This window comes from Papaver somniferum, chromosome 1 (assembly GCF_003573695.1).
Source record: "Papaver somniferum cultivar HN1 chromosome 1, ASM357369v1, whole genome shotgun sequence".
In the NCBI taxonomy this organism is placed as follows: Eukaryota; Viridiplantae; Streptophyta; class Magnoliopsida; order Ranunculales; family Papaveraceae; genus Papaver; species Papaver somniferum.
The window spans coordinates 117,969,588-117,979,781 of record NC_039358.1 but is presented as its reverse complement, the minus strand read 5'-3'; the positions used below and the strand labels follow the sequence as shown (position 1 = coordinate 117,979,781).

Below are 10,194 nucleotides of genomic sequence, written 5' to 3'. Positions count from 1 at the left end.
TTATTTGTTAGGCAAGTTAACAGTGTTGTAAATGATTGGAAAAGTAATTCAGTCAGAAGAAGAGTAAGTAATCTGTCCAATGGACATGCTCGGACCATTATACCGTGGGTACTTCCAGATAGTAATTTTGTAAAAGTTAATTTTGATGCATCCTTTACGAAGGAAAACAAAAATATATGGGTATAAGACAAACTATGTTTTATGATACAACGGATTATAGAGGAGCAATATCAATACTGGGAATAGCTCAAGATGAGGAGCAAGCAGCGGCCTTAGCAGCACTGTAGGAAATTAAGTGGGCTAAGAGGGTTGCAGTGAAGTGTTTGCATTTGGAAGGAGACTGTCAGAATGTAGTTAAAGAAATAAATGTTGGTGTTGGGTCAATTAGATGGACAAATAACAGTGTCATCTCTGATTGTAAAGAGATGTTAAGAAAATTTCAAGTATGGAAATATACTTATGTATGAGTCAAATGAAATCGGAAATTGTCTAGCGAAAGCTGCTAGAACAAGTAGAGTGTCGGAATCACTAGTCTCAAATTTCCCCGTATGGTTTAAAACTCTCATTAGAGAGAGACTAGATGTAATCGTTTGGATTTTATCACAATAAAATCTCATTTCTTTTTTTTTAAAAATAGTATCAATTATTTAGAGGTGGTAATGTAATAAATTAAACCCTATCCCCTTTTTCTTTCTCTCCTTTCCCCTTATTTATAAGAAAACAAACCCTGACCTCCATTAACATCTTGCTCAGATTTAGTCTTTTTTGGATCAGATCTGAGCAAGATTTCTTCTCTTTTTAAGTTTTAATAGGTAGGTTTTGAATAAAACTAATTTTTATAGAACGCGAAATTGGGGGATAAAAAAACTAATTGGGGGATAGAGGAAAAAGACAAAAGCTGGATCCAAATATCAAATCAGGGTCACCCCTTATCTAAGTATTTTTTTAAATCCTAATCTACCCCTCACTAATCAGGTTTAGTGGTTAATAATAATTAGTAAAAATCTTAAGTATTTGTTAAATGATTAGTGTGTATTTGTATTTGTATTTGTATCTGGGTGAATGAGATGAGAGTAGAAAGATGGAATTTTTTTTTGAGAGGGAACTTTTTTTGGTGAAAGTGAAGGACGATTGTGAAGAGAGAATTGCTGCTAAAAGGGGTTGAAAATTTAATTTTTTTTCTTTGAATCCACCATTGTTGCAGCTGAAATAACTCGGTGCCGGCATTGTATTCAACCGAAAAAACCATGCCGGCATTTGTTGGAAATTTTCATAAATGTTTGCCACTATCCTGGGGGTCCGGGGGGTGGGGTGGGGTGGGGGTAGCCCCAACGAGACTTTGTCTCGTTACAAAATTTTCTTGTTTTGATCTTCAAAACCTAAATTTTTTGGTTTTAATCAGTCCACTTCCGACATAGTCAGTTAATTCTCGAGCATGCCGGTATCTAGCATAGTATGTTGCTTAAATTTCTATGCCGTCACATGATGAAAAGTATCCAGGAAACTTCAAATTTTTTTCACTAGACTACCGGTATTGATAGATTTCTATCGAGCATGCCGACACTCAGTTCCGGCATTGAATGTTAGTTACCAAGTATGCCGACACCATTTTCCGGCATGATCTTCATCAATTCCGGCATGATATTCATCACTTCCGGCGATGTAATTTTTTTTTATTTCCGACATGGTCTTCATCACTACCGGCATGCTCTTCATCTATGCTGACATGGTTTTCATCACTACCGGCATGGTCTTCATCTATGCCGACATTGGTCTTCATCACTTCCAGCATGTCTTCATCACTTCCGGCATGGTCTTCATCAATACCGTCATGGTATTCATCACTACCGGCATGGTCCTCATCGCTTCTGAATGATAAAAAAACAAAATCGTTTTCAAGGGAGTGGGGAAATGGGGAAAGTTTAAAAGGAAAGAGAATTTGAAAGGGAGTGGGAAAAATTTAGAGTTTGAAAGGGAGTGGGGAAAACTCTAATTTGAAAGGGAGTGGGATAAATGGGGGATATGATTTTGTTTTTTGATTTTAAATTTTTTGATTTTTATTTTGAGCAAAGGGTATTTTAGTATTTTCATACCCAAAAATCACCCCTTAGCACACACAATGGGTTGGGGGAAGTAATCAATATCCCCCAATTAGTTTTTTTATCCCCCAATTTCGCGTTCTTTTTATATTGGTTTTTTTTATGTCTTTCGACATATTTCTTCGCTGTTTGGAGCGAATTTTCTTCGCCATTTAGGGCGATTTTTTCTTCGCTTTGAGGACGATTTATTCTAACCTTGATCGCTGGTTCGTGACTTGCTATTCTCGATTCAAAAACATCGATGTTTCAACACAATATCTCTTGAATCCCCATATTCAATCGAAGAGATTTAGGGCATCCAGGTACGTTCAGATTTACAAAATTATGGGCAAATTATTCCTTTCTTGTAGGAGCATTTCTTATTCAAGAAGATAAAAATCAGATTAAAATATTATTATTCTTCCCTATATACAGAAATTGGATATCATTGCAGTTTACGGTTCTTTCTCTTCGCGATTTACTTGTAATTGATATTTTTATTTGTATTAGGATTTTGATTATCTTGTATTTTGATTTTTTCTTATATTTTGATGTTTTTGTTATTTTTGTAAGTGATCGTGCAATCATGATTTTGACAAGAATAAATCAAAATTTGTTGATCGAACCAAAAAAGAAAAAAAAAATATTTTATGCTGGGAGGTTTCGCGAAAAAGAATGACACATAAGGTACTCTTTTTTGAAATTACGTTAAAGTCCCTCCATAAACCCAGAAACACATCACCCGCCCCATTCATCCAAGAAAGCTTCTTTGTGACGCTACCATTCTCGTTCTGCCGCGTAAGACTTACCGAAGTCTATAGAGAGAGAGAGAAAGAGAGAAATAAAAGAGAAAAAACACACACAATAAAATCCCCAAACTTTTTCTAATGCGTTCTTCTTCATCGATTACGAATATTCATGGGGGATCAGAAAAACCCTAATAATCACGAATCCTCTATTTCACCACTACTTCCACCTGGTATTAGATTTTATCCAACTGAACATCAGCTCTTATCATTCTATCTATACAATAAAAACAACAATCAAAACCCTAATTTATCATTAATCCCTTCTACTTCTGGCCTGCAGAACCCCATTTTTGGCATTGATTTTATTCAAGAAATTGATTTTTATAAGTTTGATCCTTGTGATTTATCCGAGATTTCTTCTTTTTCTTATGGTCATGGCGGAACTAAGAAACATTCTTACTGTTATACTATGAGAATGGGTATTGAAGATTTGGAGAAGCGGAAAGGTAAAGGTGGGTTTTGGAAGTGTAAAGGTGCAAGAACGAATGTTATGAGTGTTGGTGGAGAGATTATTTTAGGAACTAAATGGAGTTTTGTGTTTTATAGGAGAAATCGTTCTTCTCGTTCTTCCGTTAAGACGAATTGGGTTATGATTGAGTATGCCCTAATTGATAATCGACAGGTATGAGTCAAAACCCTAATTTTTGTTATTTTTACTGTTGATTTATTTAACCCTAAATGGAGTTTTGTGTTATGGATTGTCTGTTTTATATATAAGTTGATTCTGTTGCAATGCTGGTCTTGTTTATCACTTTTAAGCTATGTTGCATAGTTAGGTATAGTTAATGGTGAACTTGGAAACAGTTTATGTAAATTGAGAGTATTTCAAACGTCTAAAGCTCTATTTTCAGTTTGTAAAAATAGTTTAAGCGGCCATGCTATGTTTAGCTGTTTTAGTAGATCAAAAATTTTAGAAATTTTGGTAATTAGTTTAACCATGGTCAAACTCAGCATGTTATGAAAGTAGAATGCAGTATATGAGCTGCTGAATCCGATCTAAGCATGTGAGTTGCTGAAAGGGCCATATGCGCGTTGTTACTCTGTAGCGTATTCGATTCTATTTATTTTCATGTCATAAAAATGAGAACCAAAGTGATTAGTTTTCAGTACATGTGTATGTCTGTTGCAGAGTGTAAGTATTAGGTACACAAAAAAATAAATAATAATCAACGTATGTTAATGCAGTACTGAACCCGGGATCTTTGCTTTTACCAACCCTGCCATTGTTTTCTAGATAATACATGCAGGAGAGGGTAATAACATATTGCATCTCTTGTCATTTGATCTTGAGTTGTTCATTATGGACAGGATGCTTTTGTTCTGTGTCGAGTGTTTCTGAAATCTGCAAGGAAAAACAGAGTTGAACATGTCCCTCGCCCTTATGGTGACAACATTGCTACAACGCACAACATTCTTACTGATGCTCCTTCTAAAAAGCTTGATATACCGGTATTATCTGCCAGTGGAAAGGTTGTTGCGCATGAGGACAGATTTGTTCCCAAAGATGAAATTGAGACGTGTCCATCAAAATTGACTCGTGAGCTGAATGATGTGATTAGTTCCCAGCAAGTTTCAGATGGCGGATCTGGGTCACCAGTGGGTACTCCTCGGGCGAACAACCTAGTAAGATCTATTACATTTTTCTGTTTCCTACAGTACATTCAACATTTTATGATCCTCACTAGTTTCAAACAACATTGTTAATAAATTTCGTACTTCCTCCTAAAGGACTGTTATTTACTATATGAGTTTGAATGTTTATTCTCACAATCGTGGTTGTAGTTCTTTAAATGGTACTTTCCTATATTTGTGTAAATTCCGTAATAGGCTCTTAGTTAGGAAGCAAGATACAGTTAAAGGGTTTTGATTCAGTTGTGGGATTGTGCTTCTCATGGTTGGGGCCTAAACTTTAAACGATATAATGGTCTTCTGTTTTTGGAAGAAGGGGTAGGTTTGTCTTCATAGTCACTTGTAGTCTTGTAGATCTATCTTGTATATTTAGGCATCGAGTGACATCTTAAGTACATTTTAGGAAAAAGGGTTTGTCTTCATAGTCACTTGTAGTCTTGTAGATCTATCTCGTGCATTTTTTAGGCATCTAGTGACATCATGTTCAAGTAATGTTGAAGATTTGGCAGCTTTCTTGTGTCTGGAGCTTCTCATTTTTGATACTAAGATCTATGCTGTGTCATTTTGGTTAATCTATTGTTTGAGTATCTTATTATGTAATGAATGATATGCAGGTGAAATTGTCGGATGGGATTATTGGTGGTGGCATCATCTCCTATGATGCTATGGTGGACAAGTTTTGTACAGATCCAACAATTTTCGAGGGTGATTTCTTAGAATTGGATGATTTGTTGTCCCCCCTTGAGGATGTTGATGCTTCAGGTTAAAGGCGGCTGAGAACTCTTTATGAAGAGATACATGGAAATCCTTCGTTTGATAATTTGACTAAATTATTGCTTATGACCTCTGTCTTAGTGTGGGATTAAAAAAGGGAAAGAGCATCAAAGGGATGCGAGAATAAAACTCAGAATGATAATAAGGAGTAGGAAGACTTTACTTCCAATTTTGCAGTGTACAATGGGGTCTTGGCAGATTCTGTGCACATAGAAAGGTAATTCATTACCTGATATCAAGTCATATCCCAATGTGATTTTCTGTGGGTATTGAAGAATATCTCTGTACATTATTACTATGCTGGCGTTTTCAAGCTTTGTATCGATCTGTCTCTGTGCAATGTAACAGGGCACATTGCTGCATTCGGGGACGCTAGGAGATTCAAACTACTGATTTGCCAGAGAAATACACGATTAAAAGGCAATACCTATTTGCCTTACATCACCACTTCTGACTTCGGTTGAAACCTGGCCACTTTCTGTATGGCGGGGGCAGTTTTATTTTATTTTTTTTGATGCAAAAAGTTGATTTATTAAGTTAAATAGACAAATTACATCTTGTAATATCCCCCTGTATCCAGGATTCAATATCAGGAGGGAAATTATCATGCTTCAAAAAAAAAAAAGAGGGAAATTATCCAATATTTAAAAGTACCAGAACTTCTGCACTTCTTAGCCACCAATTCTGCCACTCCATTCTTAGTATTGATTTGCAGACAAAATAATCTTGGCTTTGAAATGAAAACTTAATGTCTAAGACTTAACCAGTGAACATAGGAAGCTTCCTCCATTATTGACTTAACTAAAACTTCACTGTCTTGCTTGAAAATAACTTTTGAAAAGTTTTTTGATATTGCCCACTTCTCAGCTTCATGCATTGCAAGGCATTACAGGCTTAACTTCTTGGTCCTTGATCATTCCTCCATTGAACAATTTCCTTTTAGCTCCATAGCATTGACCTGCAAAATTTCGAGCTATTAGTCATACGCCTCATGTAATATTCTCCTTGAGAAAAGAAGCATCCATGGTAATTTTGATGTAATCTCCAACAGGGGGATCCCAGTTTTGAGGCTGCTCCTGTAAACTAGTAGCACTGTTAGATACAACAGAAACATTGTTCCTGCAACTATCAAGTAAAGACATAATGAAATTCATGTTTGGCTTTTTCCTTTGAATCATAACTGTGCATCTATCTTTACGTATGGACCAGATAGTGATCATAAGTAAATACATGAAATGCACATTATCAACGGAATGAGTTGTAGAATTAGAAACATTTGGAGTAAACCAACTAAGAATCCATGCAAACTCTTAATATTGCTAACATTCACATTTACTCCAAGACAAATAGACCTAGCATAGGGGCAATCTAGAAATATATGCTCAGCAGTTTCAAAAGTAGCATCATAAACACTACAATGCACTTCAATGCCCTGTTTGTACGTAGCAAGTTTATCCCTAGTAGGAACTATGTCCTTAAGACATTTCCACACAAAAAGTTAAAGACATTTCCACACAAAAAGTTTAACTTTATGAGGAAGTTTACGTTCCCACAGAGCTTTCGAAATATTACTGCCTACCTGCTGAGTACCTGAGGAAACAGTAACATAATTGTTAAGTACTTTATAAGCACTTTTGACAGTAAAAACACCTTTCCTATCATGAATTTGCATAGAGACAATTTTATCTGCAGAGTTCCTCTCAAAAGTAGCATAAACTAGTTGCACATTCCACGATCTAGTTCCCGGCAAAAACAACTCATGAACATATACAAGATCAGAAGCACTATTTGAGTTAGGCATAGGTTCAGGGAGATGATCTAGACCCACTACCCATTTATCAAGCCAAATCCTGATTTTGGTACCACATCTAACAGACCAAAAAGTATTCTCATTAATGGTCTGTATCTGCCTATATGTACCTTTCCAGACCCAAGAACTTTTGTCATTAAGTTTCTCCAAATGAAGATGATTAGTAGTCTTAAAATACTTGACTTCTAAAATCTGGACATATAAATCATTAGAGTTAGAGCAAATTTTCCAGGCAATTTTGCTTATAAGAGCTTTATTAAAAATTTCCATATTTCTAAAGGCTAAGCCTCCTAATTCCTTTGGCTTTTGAAGATTAGTTCAACCTACAAATTTAATGCCCTTATTTGCTTTATGACCCCACCATAAATTTCTTTGTGAAGTGTCAAGTTTATCTATAATAGTACTAGGAATCTTAAAACAACCCATCTGGTATGTTGGAAGGGAATTCAGATTAGACTTAATCAATATAGTTCTACCAGCTTGGTTCAAAGTAACACCAAACCAGTTGTTTAGTCTAGCCTCAAATAATTGGGCTAGAGGTTCAAAAGATCTAACTTTAGAATGACCTAACAGAAGAGGGGCACCTAGATATGTTTCTGAGTCACCAACAATATTCATGTTAAGCTCTTTTGCCAAGTCTTCACAATCAACAAGATTTAAGTTGCTACTAAAATAAACACAGGATTTACCAAAGTTGAGAGTATGATCAGAGAGTTTGCCAAAATCATTCAGAATGTTTAGGATACCGGTAATGTTCTTCATATCAGCTTTTGCAAAAATGTGAATGTCATCTGCAAATAAAAGATGTGAAACAGAAGGAGCTCTTTTTTTTTTTTTTTTTGCTGAATCACACATTTTTATTAATAGAATGGCAAAAACCAAAACAAAAGTTTAAAATGACTAAAGAGACTGACCAAGTTATTACAAGACTAAAAGGACTAACTCAGACAAAGATAAAATGTAAAACTATAAGAAAAGCTAGACTTTTAGATTAGCATAAGCTAAAATAAGTTACTCCTGGCAGTTCAATTCTCTTTAGAAATGGAGGTCTTCCCATGTGAATGATCCTTTCTCCTGCATACAAATTTGCTCCCCCTTTTGCCAATGTATTTGCTGTGAATTTTATCTCCTTTAAGCACTAAATGAATTTAACTTCATCAAACTTCTTACTTACTTTTAGCCATCTTGCTTTAATGTACCAAGGCATTTCACTGCTTTTAAAACATTCAATGGCAGTGAGTGAGTCTGACTGAATGATTATCTTGGTGCATTCTAGGTAAGCGGCCCATTCAAGTGCACAAATCACAGCATATTCTCCTGCAATGGAAGATAGAGCAACACCAATTCCACCTGTAAGAGTGCCAATTACCTAACTGTTGCAGTTCTTAGCAATAACTCCAATACCTGCATTCCCTGGATCTCCAAATGATATTCCAGCACAACAAAATAAAGAAAAACCATCTGCAGGAGAAAACCAGAAGGACTCTTTGATGCAGTTAAACTTTATGTTTCTGTCACCAATTTTGAAGAAAGTTAATACTTGAGAATCATAGTCTTGACTCCATTTATTTCCTTTCATTCTGTGGATTCCTTCCTGTACTATTTTATATATTCTGCATTTAAAACTATTACTAGGAGGCTTCACTTCTTCAAATAATTGTTGATTTTTTTGAAACCACAGTTCTCTCACGGTTGCACAGGCAGCTGTCATCCATATTTCTTTTATGATGGGACTTTTATTCTTGTCAGCTACACAAATGTCTTCAAAAGAGTTTGGATTTTTGAATCCAAAAATTGATCCCATCCAAGACTATATTTCCAAACAGAATCTGCATTTCCATAATGTATGATTCATGTTATCCTGTTCTTCTTGACAAATGCAGCATCTAGAAACTATATCATAGCCTATCTTTCTCATTTCCTCATCATCCATATATACTCCCTGCTGAAGCTTCCAAATGTTGCTAGCAATACTTGGGTGCAGAAATAGTTTCCAAATGTAAGTTGGCCATGCAAGATTTGGCTCTTTTTCCCTTACCCTCTCAACCGCAGCTGAAGTTACAAAATTTCCACTTTTGTGTCCAGTCCATATTAGCTTATCTTTACCACCATTAATGTCAGGTAAGCATGCATTGGATATGAATGGTTGCAGTTCAGTAGGTATGCACCAAGAATTGCCATTCATCAAGTTTGCAACTTTCATACCAATATTTTTTTGAACAAATTCAGAGAAACCAATTTGGTCTACTAGAGGTGATTCTCCAATCCAAGTATCAAACCAAACTGATATTTTGGTTCCATCTCCTATACTCCACCTTATATCTTCTTTTAAGTAATTCCATGCCCATTTCAAACCCTTCCATATAGATGATTGTTTCCATGTGGTGATCCACTGTCCTTGTTTATCTTTAAACTTGGAAGATAATAAAAAAGCCCATTCTTCCTGTGAATTAATAATTTTCCACAACATATTCATGAGCAACACTTTATTTATCACCTCAAGCCTTTTAATCCCAAGACCACCCTCCTTGTATGGAGTACACACTCTCTTCCATGACATTATTTTAAACTTTTTTTTTTCTCCATCACCAGACCATAGAAAATTTCTAATGATCTTTTCACAAGTCTTGATAACAGAAGATGGTCATTTGTAGACAACCATTGCATATATTGGAATGCTACACAAGACTGATTTGACTAGAATTACTCTGTCTGGAATGAAAGTAGTTTACCTTACCAAGCAGCTAATTTGCTTTGAAGTTGTTCCACCATAGGCCACACCATTTCTGAAGTAACTCTTCTTGGAGCTAGGATGACACCCAAATATTTTTCTGGAAAATGTGATAACTCCATATTAACCACTTCACTTATCTGTTGTTTCCTTGTAGCTGTAACACCATCCACAAAGCACTTACTTTTGTTTTTGTTGATTACTTGTCCTGAACTGAGTTGATACTCATCCAAAAAAGATAATAAATTCTTTAAGCTTCTTTTTGATCCATTACAAAAAATGAACACATCATCTGCAAAAAAACAGATGAGTAGGATGTATACCATTTTTGACCACCATAGGAAGAATTTTGCCATTGGCAAC

At 35.5% G+C, this 10,194-nt stretch overlaps 1 protein-coding gene across 2 annotated transcripts; it reads left to right on the top strand.

Moving 5' to 3' along the window:
* Positions 1-2,886: 2,886 nt before the first annotated feature.
* Positions 2,887-5,931, top strand: LOC113298011 (NAC domain-containing protein 71-like). 2 transcript variants are annotated; one of them, XR_003333956.1, is made up of 4 exons: positions 2,887-3,509; positions 4,196-4,510; positions 5,131-5,507; positions 5,639-5,900. XR_003333956.1 is itself a non-coding variant. In XM_026546650.1 (3 exons), exons 1-3 carry the CDS (start codon positions 2,997-2,999, stop codon positions 5,281-5,283), a joined length of 981 nt encoding a protein of 326 aa, XP_026402435.1. In that variant the 5' UTR covers positions 2,887-2,996; the 3' UTR covers positions 5,284-5,931. The 2 variants fall into 2 exon arrangements, 1 of the variants encoding a protein (XP_026402435.1); XM_026546650.1 differs by having other exon boundaries at positions 5,131-5,931.
* The last annotated feature ends 4,263 nt before the right edge of the window (positions 5,932-10,194 follow it).